This window comes from Lactuca virosa, chromosome 2 (assembly GCF_052849685.1).
Source record: "Lactuca virosa cultivar CGN04683 chromosome 2, Lactuca_virosa_CGN04683_v6, whole genome shotgun sequence".
Lineage (NCBI taxonomy): Eukaryota > Viridiplantae > Streptophyta > Magnoliopsida > Asterales > Asteraceae > Lactuca > Lactuca virosa.
Window position 1 is genome coordinate 240,084,378 of NC_136427.1, and position 20,661 is coordinate 240,105,038.

Genomic DNA, 20,661 nt, shown 5'->3' on the forward strand with positions numbered 1-20,661 from the left:
GAAGAGTTGGAGCGATGATACGATTTGCTCTGTTTTGTGTAATTGTGCTTATTGCCAAAGACGTTCGATTCTTCGTTTCCATCTTTATTTATTTATTTATTTAAACCTATTGGCCCACCTAACTTAATTAAAAGCCCATTTTCTATTAGTTACCCTAAGCGTTGAAGCGCAAAGCGGTAAAAAGCGGAAAACATGACCTACTAAGGGAATCACGTTGCATCTCATTACTTGAAGCGCTTTAGGTCATCGCCTGGGCGCCTAGCGCATTAAGCGCGCCTACTCGACGCTTTTTTAAAACTGGGGCAACATATTTCTTTTTGCTGTAAAACGCTCCAGCGTACTGGTGCGACGTGTAAATGTAATATTCATATGTGAATATAATGAAAGTATATTATCGTGTTTACCACCACCGCAACGACCACGACTACTGCTACCCCTGCGACCATCACCACCTCCGCCACCATCACCACCTCCACCAGCCGCTATATTCATATATGAATATACTTATTCATATATGAATAAGTACCAACACCTCTGCCACCCACTGTCACCATCACCACCACCACCGCTGCCACCATTTTCACCATCACTGCCAATACAACCCCCGCCACCGCAACCACCACTGTCACTGCCACCGCTACCCCTACCATCGCCATCACCTCCCCCACCTACCGTCATATTCATATATAAATAATCACTTGTGAATAGATACATACTTATTCATATATGAATAAGTATATACTTATTCATATATGAACATGATTATTCATATATGAAATATTATATGTTCCGTCGTCCCGGTATGTTGGAGCTTAAGCGGCAGATTCAAAATATGTGGCCTAGATTTTTTCTTTAGCATATCTTTTAGTTAAGTAATGAATGAGAATATTTTGGAGGAACATACATGGTTTCTGACATTAAATCCATCTAATATGTTTTTCCTACTCCGGTTCATATTCCATGTTGCATTGAATTTCGTTAAATTGGAATCAATCAATAAAAAGTATCATCAAACATTCTATCCATCGACTAGCTGCTCTTTTTTATATGCACAACTAAACGAATGCAAAGAGATGGTGCGAAGTAAGGTGTTACCTCTAAGAGATTATGGAGGCATTTTTTTGTGTTGGTCCAATTTAGTGTCCTCGTAAAATGTCTTGAGATAGTCAAGGATAATATAAGTTCCATTCGTGGAGGCAAATTGAGTAGTAAAACAACAAATGTTGGATTGCTTTAGATTAGATTTATGAAGAGGTTAGATGCACCTTATTCCCTTCTAACAAAATGGATTTGTTTGAATGACTTGGTGAATAAGCGTCATGCTAGAATTTATAATCAATGGACTTGTTAAGGAGAAAGAGAGGGAAGGGAAAGTGACAATGGGGGGAAGGGGATTTGGATACTTACCGAAGTGACGGCAATGAGGAGGGTGAGGAGGGGAAGAGACGGGGGTAGCAATGTTGAACGAGAAGAAGCAATAAGGTAAAATTGTTATAAAAGGGTAATATAGTTATTTTAAACTGAGCAGGACCAAAACCGCAAAATTCAAAACCAAAATCATGTTTTGTATCAACTTTTGGAAAGTTAGATTGAAACTGTGAATTTAATCAAACTATAGGGACCTTTTTTTAATCTTCAATTTTATTTTAGTCTTCGTTTAAAAACATCTACAAAAAAAAAAAAAAATTATGGAAAAGTTTTCTCTTTATATATATTTTTTAGTTTTCAATGATTATGATAAGTCCCATAATTATGCAACCGATTGTAATAGCTATTATATGCAAAAAAAAAAAAGGATCATCAATCAAATTTAGATTCATAAATAAGTTGGTAATTTTCTTTTTAATTTTTTTAACCAATGATAAAAACGAAAAAAAGTAACCAATCAACAATTGTGGAAATGCTTTAAAGACATGAAAATGAGATGATCAAAAGTAGGCGCGTTTGATATTTAAAGTACAAGACTGACAGAAGACAGAAGTTGGCGCCATCTCCAATTTTCTCAACCTCCGTCTAAAAAATTTCAAATCTCCCTCGAAAAGGCTTTAAGTTTCAAACCCGTGCCTTTTCTTAATTCTTACGATTGGTATGCTCTACTATGCTCTTTCATCTCTCTAATCCAAATTCCAATTTCCTTTGTCCAGGTAACCACTAATCTCTTCATTAGTTTCTCTGTACTTATTTCTTGTTCAGACATGCAACAGTGTCTGTGTGGCTGAATTGTTTTGATCAACTACTATTTCGGTTAATTTGTTGATCTGACTTTATATGTTTGTTTAGTTTAGTTTAGTTTGAGAGAGGGATTATTCCTTCGATTCAATTGGTAATAAGATTTGGGCTACAGCACTTGCATATCATTTCTCATAGTACCATTCTCGGATCATATCAAATTGATGTTTAAGAAATTGGTGTCTCACTTGGTTAAATAAATAGCAACCACCAGGTGTTTGACAAAATGTCACAAAGAAACATAGATGTTATTAACATCTAACTGCATACCGTCTTTAACTGATGCAAGGATAAATGATAAGATTTAAAAAATTGAGAACAGATAACTTGGTAAAATTGTAGTTATTTGCACTCAAACACATGTATTCACTTTGATAGGACATAGGTAATCCGTAGTCAAGTTTAACATACTGAAAGTTTACAAGCTATGTTGCGAACTATGTATGCTTACTTTATGTTCATTCAAAAAGTATAATTTCTATCCTTTTTTGTTCTCTGAAGATGATTTTTTTAATATTTAAATTCAGTTAAGGGGTTGAAGAACATGCATGCTTGCCATTTCACTCTGTCTAAGTTTTTGTAAGTTGATATATCTTTTTAGTTTATACTTATGAATCACTGAGGTTAACAGGTGCAAAAATGCTAAATGATAAAAAAAAAAATATGGATTCCAACTAAACAAAACTTTTTCACTGTAGAAATTTTGGAGCTGTAACTGTACAACGATCATTAAACCTCCGGTTTTCACTCAAGTGTTCTTCCCAAAAAGTTCACATGGAAAGTACTGGGCAAAGTGATGCAAGAGGTGCTCTTATTGTTCTAGAAGGTTTGGATCGAAGTGGGAAGACCTCACAGTCTGCAAGGCTTCTTTCACACTTGAATAGTCTTGGGTATGCAGTAGAATCATGGCGGTTTCCAGACAGAGATACTGCTGTGGGGAAAATGATTTCTTCCTATCTTACCAATCAATCTCAGTTGGATGATCACACAATTCATTTACTCTTCAGTGCAAATCGTTGGGAGAAAAGGTCAGTTTGACCTTGAGTTTGCTTTCATGGAGCATTTGAAACGATTCTTGATTTGATTGTTGTTCTTATACAGATCATTGATGGAGGCTAAGCTTAAAAGTGGGACTTCCCTGATTGTTGACCGGTATTCTTATTCAGGTGTGGCTTTCTCATCTGCCAAAGGGCTTGATATCGAATGGTGTAAGGTCAGATTCATAGGCTTAAATACTTAATCCTATTTTCCAAGTTGCTAGTGATTTTTGAAACACACTGTTGTTGCGGTGGTGCAGGCTCCTGAGGTGGGACTGCTGGCACCTGATCTGGTTATGTACCTCAACATACCTCCGGAAGTAATTTTTTTATTTTTAAAATTTTTTATGCATAAACTTTTAGATGGTTTTTTGTTTGGCAATATGTTTATGGTATGATGGGATTTTGTAGAAAGCTGCTGAAAGAGGTGGTTATGGAGGCGAGAGATATGAGCAGCTGGAGTTTCAGAAGAGTGTTGCCAAGTATTATGAGATGCTTAGTGATCCATCATGGAAGGTAACAAAACAAAGAAAGTTGTTTTAAAATTAAGGCTTTTGTTGTTTCACATTTGATTCTGATGAACATGCTCATGATTTCATAACAGATAATCGATGCATGCCTCCCTTTGGAAGATGTTGAGAAACAGATGAAGGAGATTGTTTTAGATTGTGTTGTCTCTTGCCAAAAAGGGAAACCACTTACTCACCTCTGGTTGTCGTAGTAATTTCATTTATGCCATGGGAAATGTATGTCAACGTGTTGAATAATCATATATCACTAGTCGCTACATCATTTATCTTGTCTAATTTCTTTCAAATTATGAGCTGTCATGTTTTAAATTTTAAATGATTCGAAAGTTATCGGTTTCTACTTTGAAGCTATTGTATACTTGATCTGTTTTTATGGCCAGAGAATGAGAACCTAGAGAGAGTCTACGTATATTGAAGGATCTTATGGTCACACCTACTGATGGTGACAGTGGTGGTCCGTGGTATATCTTTAATTATTCACGTATGACATCTGTCCAATATACAACACAGGATCCTATTCCTTTCCCTTTCAATTAAGTATAAGGGCCCACATTTACTTTTTCAGATGTGTCAAGATGGTACATCTGTCCCTCATCTATACTGGGTATATATTTCTTACTTTATGCTTGTTTAACATCAAGTACTTAAACTAAATAAAATGGGTTATGATATATTGAGTTACGTCAGTAGGTTGTGTCAAAAGCTAAGGTTTTCAAAAGCTTTTTTATGAAGTTGTCATGGTGTGTTATGACTTCAATGTTTTGTATTTAATGGTGTGTTATGACTTCAATGTTTTGTATTTAAGTGTTATGCTTTAACAAAATGTCATTTATGTACATAAAAATGAATAATAGTAGAATATATATATACATATATATACACACACAAAATTGTTGTCTCATGCCTTACAAACAACGTGATACGTCACGGCTCGTAAAAATTTGAGGCTTAATATTGCCGTCAAATAATGTTTAATGTTATTTAGAACTTTAAAAATGTCAAAGATAGGTTGTAGGAAAAAAAATGAAAGGCTTGAGTTGCATATTACTCATGCTTTTTTTTTGTTGCTGGAAAAAGAATTCCAATATTTCTATATGTAAAATGGCAGGCCAAGCTGGGATTTAGGGTATGCATCTCTATTATTACAGTATTGAATTGAATGGTTAAATTATATTATGACTTAAAAAATATTGTGACTTAAAAATGGCCAACTCATCATTCCACTAACATTTATCTATAATTAAATAATTTCTTTAATAATTATCTTTTTTCAATAGCTTTTTAAAATAAATATTTAACTAATTTATTATCATCCATCTAAAATGTTCTATTAAACCCTTTTAGTTAATTAGTTATATTCTCAACAAAATGTCACAACAAACAAAAATATAAATACAACTATGTTAGATTTTTATTTTATATACATAAAATACAAAAAAAATTATTAGATCATAGTTATAAAAAAAAGATTGAAAATATTATATAATCGATATAAAATTTATGTCTCATAAATGAATTATTATTAAATTTTTAATAGAAAGAATTAATTAGTAATTAAAGAAATAAATATCTAAAACTAAAACATAATTAAAGGATAAAATAAAATATAATTAAAGAATAAAATATTAGATGAACTAAGTATAAAAATATATTAACCATTTAACATACGTTAAATGATCAATAAAAATAAATCGCATGCTCAAATAATTTTAAGTAGCTAATAAAAAAACAAATACTAATAAGCTAAAAAAAAAAGCTTTCATCATCGAAGACGTTCTTAAAACAAAGTTAGGGAGATATTTTCAATCAATGTTACCAAAACAATGGACACGTGTCCAGATGTGACAACCTCAATCTCTGTGATCTTATCAAATCAGAACTATGGATAAGTGATCCTTGTTTATTTATTTGTTAGGTAAACATATATTTTTATACATATCTATCTCTCTTAACCAAGTTATGTAACATCTATATAAAACATACAAGCATGATCAATGATGTACACTTACTTTGTGTAAACACTGAAGTGAGAATTCATGTGGAGGGTACGTAACCACTTATTTATAAAATAACTTCCTCAACAAACATAATTTAGATATAACTTATATACGATCAATCATAGTAGATAAATCAGTTTTATGCATAAAAATACATTATCATATACTATTCTATTTTCTGTCAAGTCTGTATGCAGAAAATAGTTTGTTATATTATTATAAGATAATATGACTTTTAACTTTTAAGTCGAGTATTTGGCGATCTTGAAATGTGTTAATTTATGAACTTAGTAAAACAATCCCTTAGTTATTATCGAAAACGATTAAATAAGCAATAATTAAATGTTATTTTTTGATGAATCATACTATGTGATGACATGTGAAAACGATGTGATGTTATAGTAATGAGAGGGGAATACTAGGGAGAAGTAAATATATAAGAAATCAAATCCAAATGGCATACTAACTCTAGAGGTGTTCATTAAAGCATAAAAAAGAAATACTAAGAAAATCTGGAACCAATGATTATTGGATTTTAAAGACATCAATGGTGTTCAGTTCGGTCAAATGACACTCATTTCTAAAAATTTTGTGTATTATTCTCTCAATTTCCCAAATTAAATTTCTAACTTTATAATTTTTTTGAACCGGCAAATACAAATATATAATCTACTCCTAAACTAACACATAATTTCACCTATATCCACGACGGGACTTGAACCCTCGACCTCAAAGAGGGAGTACACCACCTGATACCGCTGGGCTAGAAGGGTTTTCTAACTTTATAATGATAGCTTTATTGCTATCTCTTTACCACCTAGCACTAGTCTTTTTATGTCTCATAACTATAAAATGTACTAAACGATCGATTTCATATATATGTAGCTGCTTCTTCTATTAATAACAAATGGTAAATATGTCACAAAGAGAAAAGTCTTCATGGCTCATGCCCCCGACCACGACCAAAATTTTCATACTTGTGTCCTCTCATGTTTCTCAGGTATGTTCATTCTAGCTAGCTGTATAGTTTTAGCCGGTTATAACTTATACCTAAAGTCATATATACATGCTTAAGTAAATGCCTTCTTTTTCCTTACTTCTGAATTTGTTTCATATATACAAAATGATGGTGTCAAGAAGTCTAATCAATTTCGTCATATGATTATATTGCACATTAAAACAAAACTACTTGGTGTCAAAAACAAATCATCATAAATATTTTATGCACTGTATATATTGTAACTTGTATATAGATAAACTTCAGGTAATGATATCAAATGTTGCATCTATATTAATTCTTTATCATATAAAGCCATATATTACATTAATTAGCAAGATAAAGGTCAGCAAAGAAACAAATGCAACTTAATATATCTTAAACATATATATGAAATCTCCAGTTTTGAGATTGACATTGAGATCATAAATACTATATTTAATTGAAGCTTGAACAAAGCAGCCAGTTTGTTCTTAACCTTGTTACAGATTTTATACTGTAGCTGACAATAATCCATGATTCAATTATTATCATATGCAGATATATAGAGAGAAAATATTGAACACAATCAAATAATCAATCGTTGAAAACTCATAGATTGAACAATTTTCAGCAACGATGGGTTAAGTTGGATCAACATCTGAAGAAGTTGATACGGATAGTCACCGAGTTCAATATTTTCTCATGGTATATGCATCTCTCTGATCTATATACTTGATTATGGAGGTATGGTATAAAGTTTTAATTCGATTGATCAAGTTACCTTTTGAGAAATTTGATTTTGATCGAATTAGTTAATTAATTCAATGGCCCCAAGCTCAAGGCAGATTTGACATCCAGCCGCCATGCAAAGCCACCGGAATCCATCTTGCAGACGTCGCAGGGCACCACCATCTGCGTCTTCTTCTCAGATAACCGGTACACAATTCTGACTCTGCATGAGAAAGCTGGCAGGTATTTTACCACCATGGATTTTTCCACTTTTACCCCCAGCCACACCGCCACCTCTGTCGCCGGTGCTCGACCTTCTGAATTCAGATCCAGCATCCTCCGGTATGCCGGATTCACCCACAGGACCTCATCGAAACTGTTCGATATGAAACCTGGACAGCTATCACTCTCTAGATTCTTCCATATCTCTTCATCCGTGTAGCCTAACAACCTCCGATCCTCACACGTACCGGTAACCGATTCCAGAGTGATCCAAGACTGCACTACCTTCCTTTGCTGCATCGCCGTCGCCAGATCTACGCCATGCAGATCTGATGACAATTGCTTCGACGGAGCAGAATCAATTAAATTATTCATAAAACCTTTTCTGTTGTTACCAGGTAAATCGAAACTGATCCAGTTCGAAACGTTCTGCAACGGATCTGAAACAACAAGCTCATTTCCTTTGGAATCCTCGAGCATCGCAACAGCTTTCTCCAAATCGAACCAGCTGCTTTTATTATCGTTTATCGTCAAACTACACCCAGTCGCGTTACTCTTCCTCTTCTTCACTCTCACGTACTTCCTCTTCACTCTCTTCCTCTTAATCATCCCATCTTTCGTCCGTAACGACTGACCGGAACTCTCAGCAGTAACCGGCCTCGGAGCGATCGGACGGTACTTCAACATGATCTGATCGATAATCAGATTATCCTTGCCACCAGCGGTGGCGACGCATCGGGAGTCAACGCGCCTCTTTCCACCATCCATACCTACCTTCCGAGCCTTATCTCTTCATCTATATTCTCTCTCTCTAGAAAAGAAACCGGAAATAATCCCGGGCGGAGGGCAATCATGATGGATTAAGATGAAAATCGGTCGCCGGTTACACGTGTCTAAGGCAACAAATAGCATCAGAAGGCCGTGATTGGTTGTTAGAGATTATTGTTGGGTCCCACAACCAAAAAGAAGCGTGTGAGGGAGCTGATTGGCTGGCGAACAGTAGAACAACACGTACCGGAGAGCACTTCCCCATAAAATAAGGACACGTATATGCTTTGCCATGAAACAAAGCGGTAAGTGCTTCTTTGTCAGACAAGAGACGCGTGTCCCCTATCAGTATATTTCAAATCCTTTTTATCTGTTGTACGCGCCCAATAAGGAGCGTGTGACGTGTGGATTTATTTAAATTTATTTATTCAAAATTTACACCTTGTTTAAGTCACAGTTGATATTATAAAATATAAAGTATAAAACTGTAAATAAAACAAACGGCTACTCTAGAAATTATGAATATCGTTTTTAAAAGAAATTATATATTATATTAGATATTCGTTGGACAAGTATCTTGCATGGGTTTTGTTTAAACATCTTTTAATGTGGACCGTTACATATATGTAGGTTATCGTTTTATTATTATCTTTTTTAGAAACATTAGAAGTTTAACTACAATATCAAATTCTACTATAATCTTTCCGAAGCAATTTTCCCTCGGCCGTAGTGGTTTCTCTGGTTTTGAGGTTATAGGTGAGAGGGGACTGTCATTGGAGATGAAATTAAGAACATTTACAATGGTGAGTTCAGTGAGAGAGTTGAATGCGATGTCAAATATATTTGTCATTTAATGGTTTAAACTTTATCATAGTGATATGCCACATTGATATTCAATGGATTTGGAGTTCAATAACCATTGAACTCTTCAATGAGAAAAATGAAAGTTTTTAATTTTTAAATATTTACTATAAATTAGTTTTTGTAATTTTTTATTGAAATTTGTAGAGTTCAATACATTGTACAAAAAAATTGATAGAGTTGTATGAAATTTAAGAAAATGATGTGACAATCCATTAAACTCTATAAAGTTCAATGCATTGTGGATGCCAACACATTTACCCATGGCCACTTCTAAATGATGTCCTCTTGATTCGAACTCATATCTCTAATGGTAGAGAGCTTGTTGTGTTTTATCATGTGAGCCATTAGATGATGGCTTATAATCCTTTCGGAAAACATAATGAATCAAACATATATATTGTTAGGATGTCAAACCCAATAAATAATAAATGTACAATAGACTCCAAATGCATTGCTATAATGCACTAAAAAGTAGTATAATGCAAGCAGGGCCGATCCTCAAAGATACAACGCTAATGTCTATATCTTTTTGCGCAAGATACAAATTAGTCACCAAAAGGGGGAGTTATGTTTGCAAGATATTAAAGAAATTACTGAATAAATGATAACCTGAAAGAGAATTCAAAAATGTAAAGGTTCCAATCTTATCTTTGACTATGTAGGTATTGCAATTCAATTATGAATTGACATTAACTTCAACTCCATCTAAGTTGGTACTTGAAAACATTAACAAACTCTAACACTTTCCATTCACCAAGTTGTTAAATTCAAAACATGCTCTTTGAAAATAACCTAGTCTTCTAATTAATGTCTAAACAAGCTTTTACATAAAAATCAAAAGAATGTATTAAGTTTTGTGTGAATGTTCCCAACAACATCCAATACTCATCATAAGCTCGAGAGAGAATATGTAAATAAGGCTCACATTAAAATCATTCATTAGAAATCAATTTAATGTTTGTTACTAGTTCTAAATCACAAAACAATTATGGATTTTGCAAATCAGTTAACATCTAACCCTAATTCAAGTAGCCAACAAGAATCAAAATTAAAATCAATTTAATGCTTGTTTGGGTTGCTGCCTGTAACATCCAGTTTTTCTAAGGTAAAATTTTTATAAATAATTCTTGAGCTATGGTTAACCACGACGTGGTGAAGGATCACCACGACGTGGCCATGCTAGAATGTTCGCGGGACTTTAATGAGCCCCCACGACGTGGCATTGTTGGACACAACGTGGTAAGCGACTGAAACGTTAAACCCTAATTTCTTGGGTATTTAAAGGAAAGAGGGAGGCTAGGGTTGCCCACCCTCAGCCTCTATCACTCTTAAACCTATGAGTTTGTAACCCTAATCTCCTTTGAAGCTTTTGAGCTCATTTGGGCCTTTGTGGGTGGCTTTTAACTCTTTCTTGAAGAAGAAGACTCCATTGGTGTGTTGTTTGGAGCAAGCAAGCTTCTTTCCATCATATTGTGTTGTTGTTGGACCTTTGTAAGTTGTCAAGCTTCTACCTTTCTCTTTCAAGCATGCAATATCTAGGCTTTTGTTCTTATTTCTTCATGTTGGGTTGAGTAAAATGCATGGAGTCCATAAAGTTGGCAACCTTATGGATTATTAAGGTCCCCTTGCTATCATATGTTTCAGATCTGGAGTTTAATGCTATTTTGAGTTCCATGCATGACTTTCTTAGTGATATTGCTTCATTTTGACCTAAGTTGGAATCTAGACTTGTTTTGGGCATGCATGTTTGAAAAAGCAATGATCTTTGGAATATTGTAGACCTTCATAAGGATTCTGGAAGGTTGGAAGGAAAGGGCTTAACAGACTAAGGGCTAGATATATTAAGATGTTACAACCAGTGGCGAGTTTAGAATAGAAAACCACATGGTTCACTAATTTTTCTATATACATTTTTCTATACAAATTCAAAGATTTTAAAAGGAAAGGTAGGTCCTAAATTTTTTTTAAGGTAGGTCCCTAAAAAAATTCTGTAGAAATTTTAGATAAATTAAAAAAATTAGGTGGGTCCTGGGACCCACCTTCCTTATACCTAGCCTCGCCACTGGTTGGAACCTAGTTCTCACGATGTGGCGTTTGGATGCCACGACATGGCGACCGGGGAAACACGACTATTTTGTCGAGAAGCGCCCACAACATGGAAATGTGAGGCCACAATGTGGTGATTTGTCCAGTTGACGTGGAACGTTGACTTTGACCATGATTTTGACCAAGTGTGACCTACGGGTATTTTGGGTATTTTGAGTGGATTGAGGTGAGTCTCCTCATAATACTTGTGGGTCGAAGGCACCAATGTCAACCCATTGGATTATGTTATAGTATGCTAGTTGTCTTTGTGACTATTGCATGTGTTGTCTATGTGTGTATGTATACCGGGCGGGTCCTGATGCCAGGCGGGGCCTGATGAATGTACCGAGTGGGGTCCGATGTCGGGCGGGGTCTGATAATGGGATGGGCCCAATGTATGTATGTATGCATGATATGTATAGTATGAGGTATTATGGGGAACTCACTAAGCTTTGTGCTTGCGGTTTATGTTTAACATGTTTCAGGTACTTCCGGTTCCAAGGGGAAGAGCTCGGGTTGATCGCATCGCACGCACCCATGATTTCCGCATGTTGACTATGATGTATTTATGAATGATTGTCATTATACTTTGATTTTCACATTATGGTTTTTTGTAATCAATGAATGGTTGGTGGTTTTATCTAATCTAAAAATCAAATTTTTGGTTATGAATTTTTGGGACATTACAAGTTGGTATTAGAGCCTTAGCTTGAAGGATTTGGGCATACCCTCTAGTGTATCTGAACTCAAACTGAGGATTCGGTAAGTTTTTCATAAAAAGAAATGGTTTTATAAAAAGGTTTCTAATGAAAGAAATGGATGTGTTGCATGCAATCGATCGAGCTTAAGTATGTTTTCCCAAAATACCCATACATGTGTTGTGATATGATTGGAATTGAGAAATTGTGAAACGCGTGCTAGATTAGGGCTAAGGATTGCATTATAGAATGCTAGGAGAGATGGCTTTATTTTCCTGTTGTATGAGCTTGTAGACTTGCATGCTAGTACTGATCAGTCAGTGATAGGATGGCCTGTTTAGGTTATGCTTTGATTCCGATTACTCAGTGCTCGAATGCTGCTTACTTTGTGCTTTTAGGAGTTCCCATTAACATTGTAACATCCCGAAATTCAGGTACAGCTATTTAACCCTTCTCTTTTGTCAAGTTGTCAAGATTAGTCCCTGAGTGGGAAAAGTTGCAAATGAGTACGCCGGGCGTACTGGAGAGTACGCTGCGCGTACTCATGCGCTTGAAATGGATGCGGACCCTTTAAGGTACGCTGGGCGTACCAAAGTTACGTTGGGCGTAACTGGTCCAGATGCAAACCCTAAATGAGACTTGTGCACTATATAAGGAATGATATGGCCTTATCCTCAGCCACCATTTCGAAGAGAGAAACCCTAAGAGAGCATTTCCTTCGTCCTAAAGCTTGTGTGTGAGGGTTTTGAGCTAAAAGTGCCTTTATGTGTTAGTGAAGAAGAGGAGGAGGTTCTTGTGAAGGCTAGAAGTTGGAGTACAAGCTTGGATCTGAGTTCTTCAGAGGAAGGAGCTTCACTTAGAGGTAAAAAGCTCAGAACTTTCCTCTTTATTTTGGTTTGGTGATTCATGGTCCATTTCTAGGGTTAAAGTCCCAAAGTTGGAGACTTTATGAGCACAAGGGACTCCATGGACCTAGATCTGTCCCATTTCAGTGATATATGTGTTGTAGATCCATAAAAATCCCAACTTGGTCGTCATTAGCGAGTCATGTTTGAGTTATGGGCTTTAAAGTGTTGGAAGTGGAATGATTTGGGTGTTGGTGACTCTTACAGCCATGCAAAGGCTTAAAGTCACCAACTTTATGGATTAAGAGGCTAAGGGGTAGTCAGATCTGAAAGTTGGACGTGTGTCTTAACTGTTTAAGACCCCAAAAGCTAAGGAGTCTGAAACTGGGAGTTACGCTGGGCGTAATCCCAGTACGCGCGGCGTAGGGGGTTGCGTTCCCCGTTTCTGTGAGGTCGCCGGGTACGCCCAGCGTACAGGTTCGGTACGCGCAGCGTAACCCGGAGAGTTGACTTTTGTTGACTTTTAGGGTTTGGTCAAACAATTGGACTTTTGGGACCGTTGAGGGGTAAAATGGTCTTTTAGCCTTCTGAGAGTGCTAAGAGAGGGAACAGTCTAGCCTTGAGAGTTGTATTGATCAGAGTGCTTATTCCATGTGATTAGGCGAAGGCTAGAGCAGATTTTACCGAGTTCGAGATTACCGAGTTACCCGAGGTGAGTCTTCTCACTATACTGTACCTAGAAGGGTACCTATGTGTGACCGGAAGGTCTTGTATGCTATGATGTATGTGTTATACGCGGTTATGTGATATGGGTGACCGGAAGGTCTTGTATGCTATGATGTATGTGCTATACGCGGTTATGTGATATGGGTGACCGGAAGGTCTTGTATGCTATGAGATGTATGTGCTATATGCGGTTATGTGATATGTATGTGCTATGTATGTTATGTATGGTATGGACCGGAAGGTCAAGATGACATGGACCGGAAGGTCAAGATGATATGGACCGGAAGGTCAAGATGATATGGACCGGAAGGTCAAGAGGTTACGGACCGGAAGGTCGATACGGGTAGGACCAGAAGGTCTACCGGGATTTGGGACGGAAGTCCCTGAGACACATGGATCGGAAGATCCTATAGAGTTATGGTCTGGAAAGGCGTATGTGTGGTATGTGGTATTTTGGGGAACTCACTAAGCATTTATGCTTACAGTTGTTATGATATGTGTTTCAGGTACTAGCGAGGATCGCGGGAAGGCGCCGACATGATTCGTACACACTTACGAAGTTTATGTTATTGAGATTTTGGGACATGTTTTGTTATGACAGTGAATACATTATGTTTTATGATTATCGTGTGATTGAAAGTATGATTAAAAAAATGAAAAATTGTTTTGAAAAAATTACGTCGTTACAAGTTGGTATCAGAGCCTTGGTTTGAGGGATTCGGGTGCATCTTCGGATGAATCTGAACTCAAACTGAGGAATTGAGAAAGTTTTTCATAAAATAAACAATTTTTCTAAAAGAGTAAAAGATTTTGAGAAAGGCAGAAGGAAGCAGTGTGTACGATCAGCCAGCGCCTGAACGGTGATTTCCCAAAATACCCTTACATTATGTGTTATGAGATATGTTATGATATGATATGCATGCTAGAGTAGGCTAGGTATTCATATTAGGACTAGAGTGGCCTGATTTGTGATGCCTTAGCCTAGGAAGGATTTTGTTGCTATGTGATGCTTGAGAGCGAGAAGGTAGCAGTGAGGAGATGAAGAGAGGTCTACCGAAGGGTAGCCTATGCCAGTAAGATATAGAGTACTTGTGATCTAGGATCCAAGGAGGAGGACTTAGGGTGAATACTGATGCGGTGTGGACGGTAGTATAGGGCCCGTACTACTGAAGACACCGGAGCAGTGCGCACTCTAAGTAAGAATCATTTGGGTACTAGAGAACAAGTAGGGTTGAGTGATCGAGTGCAAGTATGCTCAAGCGAGTCTCTGATATTATTATGTTGTATTTGAGAGACATCATGGTTGGGACACGTCACATACCTGAGCCAAGTGGCGTGAGTGACGAGGAGCTTCGTCAGATGATCCACGATGACGTGGCAGCGGCGATTCGAGCCGAGATTCCGGAGATGTTGGGTCTATCAAGACCACATTGATTGAGACTTTTGATGAGCGGTATGCAGCGGTAACTGAGGCTGCGGCTGCGGCTGCTGCAGCTACTGCAGCAGTGGCTGCTGCCAGACCTCAGGGAGGTGATTCGTTGTTGCTTCGAGAGTCAGCAACACGGAGCCACCAGAGTTTGATGGGACGCAGGATCCGATCGCTGCGATGAGATGGATTGCTGATATCGAGGGATGCTTCTACACGTGTTCATGTCCGGAGCATCTAAGGGTACGGTTCGCGTTGAACCAACTTCGCTTGGGAGCGAAGGATTAGTGGAAGTACGTGACGACGAGTTTCACTCTTGCAGAGATTTCAGTGGTGACCTGGGAGAGGTTCACCATCATGTTTAGAGATGAGTATGTTCCCCCTCTGGAGAGGGAACGGTTGGTTCAGGAGTTCTTGACCCTCAAGCAGGGTACTGATTCGGTTACTGTGGTTACCAGGAAGTTTCATGAGAGGGCGATGTTCTGCCCTGAGCAGGTGTCTACTGAGCAGGCACGCATGAGCCGGTATTTGGGCGATTTGAGGAGGGATATACGGGAGTTCGTGTCGAACTCGACTTACCGGACATTTGCTGAGCTTCAGGCAAATGCCCGGAAGAGGGAGATTGAGTTGGAGACTCAGGCCAGGGAGGAGACCGAGTCTCAGAGGATGGATCGGCGGCCGACACAGTCTCAGCCGGCAGCCAAGCGGGCAAAGTCCGCGGATACGAGATCTGGAGGCCAGAAGGGCCGCACTTGTTTGAAGTGCGGCAAGGGACATGATGGGGTCTGTCGATCGGGTGCTTGCTACAAGTGTGGCAAGGAAGGGCATATCGCCAAGGATTGCCTCAAGGGATTTATGATTTGCTTTCATTGCAACCAGACTGGCCATCGAAAGGCCGAGTGCCCGCAGCTACATCAGGAATCAGCACAGGGATCTGCACCTGCTGCTAGGGTTACCGAGGTTCGGCCAACGAAGGCCGAGGTACCGAAGGCTTGTGGGAGAGCTTTCCAGTTGACAGCGGAGGAGGTCCGCGCAACGCCCGATGTTGTGGCTGGTATGTATTCTTTATTGATTTATGATGGGATGAGATATTGTGCTATGCATAGGTACTTTTCTTGTGAGTTATGTACCTGCCTTAGTGTTATTTGACTCGGGTACGAGTCGATCATTTGTGTCGATAGCGTTTAGTCGACACATCAGTAGCCGCGAGAGGCGTTGAGACGACCTTTACGAGTTTCCATATCTGACGAGCGATTGGTGTATGCTACGGATGTGATTTGAGGATGTGTACTCGAGATCTTCGGCGTTGAGTTCCCGATAGATCTGGTCCCGATAGCGATGGGGGACGTATGTGTCATAGTGGGCATGGATTGGTTGAGCCGATTTGGGGCTGTCATAGACTGCGAGCGACAGTTGGTGACGATACGAGACCCCAGTGGGGGAGTACTTACGGTGTACGACGATGGTACCCGATGTGGGTCGGCATTTTGTTCTGCCGCCAGAACGAGACAGAGTTTGCAGCAGGGTTGCAGCGGGTTTGTAGCCTATGTGATGGACACACGAGAGGCCGCTGGGAGGCCAAGTTCGATGGATGACGTTCCGATAGTGCGTGAATTCCCGTATGTTTTTCACGAGGATTTGCCGGGTGTGCCTCCCGAGAGGCAGGTAGAGTTCCGCATTGATTTGGTTCCGGGGGCAGCGCCTATCGCCAAGGCGCCTTATCGCCCGCCGCTAGAGACGCAGGAGTTATCCTCGCAGCTTCAGGAGCTGCTGGGGAAAGGTGTTTTGTAATGGCGATTGCAGTCAGAGGTTGTTGTGATGCTACGGGAAGCCGTAGTACTCACTAGTCAGAGGTTGTTGTGATGCTACGGGAAGCCGTAGTACTCACTAGTCAGAGGTTGTTGTGATGCTACGGGAAGCCGTAGTACTCACTAGTCAGAGGTTGTTGTGATGCTACGGGAAGCCGTAGTACTCACTAGTCAGAGGTTGTTGTGATGCTACGGGAAGCCGTAGTACTCACTAGTCAGAGGTTGTTGTGATGCTACGGGAAGCCGTAGTATCCACTAGTCAGAGATTGTTATGATGCTATGGGAAGCCGTAGTACTAGCTAGTCAGAGGTTGTGGTGATACCGCGGGAAGCCGTAGTACTCACCAGTCAATGAGAAGTTGATGTGATGCTACGGGGGAAACGTAGTTCATGCTAGTCAGCGAGAAGTTGTCATTATAAAGTACTCTTTGATCAGAGCATGGCGCAGAGGAGTTTTAGGCATGGGATGGCCCTAATTTACGAGTTTTTGGGCACCTGGTGGTTGGACCAGGGGCGAGACCGGGGTCTCCTCAATGATAGGGAGTCATTATGGTCGAAGTGAGGTGTGGTCATCACAATCCGAAAGAATGGAATAAGTGAGGTACACATGGGTTACGAGAAATGAGTTCTGAGTTGAGTGCTTCGTTGGGACGAGTGGTTCCAACTCTTGGACGGACCAAACTCTCGAGTTGAGTTTGGCTCTGGTGGTGCATTGGATAGGCGAGATGAGATTCTGGATTCTGAGGTGGGTTCCATGTTGAGGAATATTGTTGTCATATGATGTCTTAGACCTGTATCGGTCAGTACTCAAGTACGGGTGGTACCGCAAGTTGCATGGAACGATGGGTATCAGATGATAGAGGTCGGGGTTGAGTCGATCTCCGGTTGGGAAGGTAGCATTCGCTTAGGGTTAAGCGAACTTCATGACTTGAGTGTCACTGGGCCGAGGTAGTTGTTGTATGGGAGGAGGTGTCGGACTCCCGTTTGTTGGGGAGAGGTAGGGCAGCGCGTGACGGGTAGCACTGAGATAGTGCTTCAGACGACAGAGCAGATACAGCAGGTTAGACAGAGGTTACTGGCGGCTCAGAGTCGTCAAAAGAGTTATGCGGATCGGCGACGATCCGAGCTGAAGTTCCAGGTGGGGGACTTCGTACTCTTGAAAGTGTCCCCTTGGAAAGGAGTGATCCGATTCAGGAAGAGGGGCAAGTTGGGGCCCCGGTACATCGGTCCGTTCAGGGTGACCGCGAGGGTGGGCAAGGTAGCATATCGGTTGGAGCTACCTGCGGAGTTGAGCCAGATTCACAATACCTTCCACGTGTCTCAGTTGAGGAAGTGTATAGCCGACGAGTCGGCGGTGGTACCACTGGAGGATATTCAGGTGGATGCGAGCCTGGATTATGCAGAGAGGCCAATCACGATTGTGGATCGAAAGATCAAGGTTCTGAGGAACAAGGAGGTGCCCCTGGTTCAGGTTCAGTGGCATCATCGGAGGGGGTCTGAGCTGACTTGGGAGACAGAGTCAGAGATGCGGGAGCAGCATCCGGAGTTGTTTACAGCATGAGACTTCGATGGCGAAGTCCGGTTCTAGTGGGGGAGAATTGTAACATCCCGAAATTCAGGTACAGCTATTTAACCCTTCTCTTTTGTCAAGTTGTCAAGATTAGTCCCTGAGTGGGAAAACTTGCAAATGAGTACGCCGGGTGTACTAGAGAGTACGTTGCGCGTACTCATGCGCTTGAAATGGACGCGGACCCTTTAAGGTACGCTGGGCGTAACTGGTCCAGATGCAAACCCTAAATGAGACTTGTGCACTATATAAGGAATGATATGGCCTTATCCTCAGCCACCATTTCGAAGAGAGAAACCCTAAGAGAGCATTTCCTTCGTCCTAAAGCTTGTGTGTGAGGGTTTTGAGCTAAAAGTGCCTTTATGTGTTAGTGAAGAAGAGGAGGAGGTTCTTGTGAAGGCTAGAAGTTGGAGTACAAGCTTGGATCTGAGTTCTTCAGAGGAAGGAGCTTCACTTAGAGGTAAAAAGCTTAGAACTTTCCTCTTTATTTTGGTTTGGTGATTCATGGTCCATTTCTAGGGTTAAAGTCCCAAAGGTGGAGACTTTATGAGCACAAGGGACTCCATGGACCTAGATCTATCCCATTTCAGTGATATATGTGTTGTAGATCCATAAAAATCCCAACTTGGTCGTCATTAGGGAGTCATGTTTGAGTTATGGGCTTTAAAGTGTTGGAAGTGGAATGATTTGGGTGTTGGTGATTCTTACAGCCATGCAAAGGCTTAAAGTCACCAACTTTATGGATTAAGAGGCTAAGGGGTAGTCAGATCTGAAAGTTGGACGTGTGTCTTAACTGTTTAAGACCCCAAAAGCTAAGGAGTCTGAAACTGGGAGTTACGCTGGGCGTAATCCCAGTACGCACGGCGTAGGGGGTCGCGTTCCCCGTTTCTGTGAGGTCGCCGGGTACGCCCAACGTACAGGTTCGGTACGCGCAGCGTAACCCGGAGAGTTGACTTTTGTTGACTTTTAGGGTTTGGTCAAACAATTGGACTTTTGGGACCGTTGAGGGGTAAAATGGTCTTTTAGCCTTCTGAGAGTGCTAAGAGAGGGAACAGTCTAGCCTTGAGAGTTGTATTGATTAGAGTGCTTATTCCATGTGATTAGGCGGAGGCTAGAGCAGATTTTACCAAGTTCGAGATTACCGAGTTACCCGAGGTGAGTCTTCTCACTATACTGTACCTGGAAGGGTACCTATGTGTGACCGAAAGGTCTTGTATGCTATGATGTATGTGTTGGGTTTTGAGCATTCTAACACTCCTAAGTGTACATGCAACCCTAAATACATTGGATCTATGTTTTCTCTATTATACATGCAAATATGAATTTTCCAAGGTATTCATCCTAACTAGCATAATAACACTGATTCAAATGAATATCTCAAGTTAGAATTACATACCTCTTTGATGTAGAATGTCTTCATGAAGGTTGAGTGCCTAGTTCCCCAAGTGTGACACCTCAAATGGTTCACACAACATCAAATGCACATGGAATGACTTGAGAGAAATTGGAACACTTCATAAAATCGGCTAGCCCTTTTTCCTCACACATAGTCACCGATTTCTTGAGCCATGGGATTCTTTTATATGGTGGCTATTAGGGTTACACCATGTAACTCATAACTTTACCCATTCCTTATGCTCCATGGATTTTAACCTCCATGGAGTATCCATGGGTCACCCCATGGACTTAGTCCAACATAAGGAATCTTGGATCACAAGCCCACATATAAAAGAATGAATGATTTACACAATCAACCCATATATTTAATTAGTCTCCTTTTGATCACTTAATTAATTCCAAATTAATTCTTGATCAATACTAATTAAATAACCTTATTAATATATTAGAACTTATAATATATTAATAAACCTTAAGTGTTATTTCTCTCATTTTAGTCTATCCAAATGCATGATGCCATGCAACCCAAATGGACCATGCCGGGTCGGGTCAAGTCTTACCAATTATAGTTATGGACTTAGACATTAATCCAACAGTCTCCCACTTGGATAAGTCTAAAACAATTATTGCGTACGACTTCAAGAACCGACTGGCAATCGTAGCTCTCAAAAGCTTCTGTCGAACTCTGACCTTTCCGATGATCTCTGACCTTTGTCAATGACTTGTCCATTAGATAAGGGATCATATATTCCTC

General features: G+C 39.7%; 2 protein-coding genes across 4 annotated transcripts; one reads left to right on the forward strand and one right to left on the reverse strand.

Moving 5' to 3' along the window:
• The first annotated feature begins 1,927 nt into the window (after positions 1 to 1,927).
• Positions 1,928 to 4,154, forward strand: ZEU1 (P-loop containing nucleoside triphosphate hydrolases superfamily protein). 3 transcript variants are annotated; one of them, XM_079079856.1, is made up of 7 exons: positions 1,928 to 2,144; positions 2,757 to 2,808; positions 2,928 to 3,257; positions 3,331 to 3,442; positions 3,527 to 3,586; positions 3,678 to 3,782; positions 3,871 to 4,154. In XM_079079856.1, exons 1-7 carry the CDS (start codon positions 2,099 to 2,101, stop codon positions 3,985 to 3,987), a joined length of 822 nt encoding a protein of 273 aa, XP_078935982.1. In that variant the 5' UTR covers positions 1,928 to 2,098; the 3' UTR covers positions 3,988 to 4,154. The 3 variants fall into 3 exon arrangements, with proteins under 3 accessions (XP_078935982.1, XP_078935983.1, XP_078935984.1); XM_079079857.1 differs by having other exon boundaries at positions 1,929 to 2,086; XM_079079858.1 differs by lacking the exon at positions 2,757 to 2,808 and having other exon boundaries at positions 1,931 to 2,144.
• A 3,023-nt stretch (positions 4,155 to 7,177) lies between these two features.
• Positions 7,178 to 8,717, reverse strand: LOC145160591 (uncharacterized). The gene has a single exon (XM_079079859.1). It carries the CDS (start codon positions 8,489 to 8,491, stop codon positions 7,589 to 7,591), a length of 903 nt encoding a protein of 300 aa, XP_078935985.1. The 5' UTR covers positions 8,492 to 8,717; the 3' UTR covers positions 7,178 to 7,588.
• Between the last annotated feature and the right edge of the window lie 11,944 nt (positions 8,718 to 20,661).

Bases quoted from the DNA above. Each gene is read 5' to 3' on its own strand.
- ZEU1 (XM_079079856.1), top strand. From the start codon at position 2,099: ATGCTCTTTCATCTCTCTAATCCAAATTCCAATTTCCTTTGTCCAG. The intron at 2,145-2,756 runs GTAACCACTAAT...ATTTAAATTCAG, and splicing joins TTCCAATTTCCTTTGTCCAG to TTAAGGGGTTGAAGAACATG. The intron at 3,783-3,870 runs GTAACAAAACAA...ATTTCATAACAG, and splicing joins TTAGTGATCCATCATGGAAG to ATAATCGATGCATGCCTCCC.
- LOC145160591 (XM_079079859.1), bottom strand. From the start codon at position 8,491: ATGGATGGTGGAAAGAGGCGCGTTGACTCCCGATGCGTCGCCACCGCT.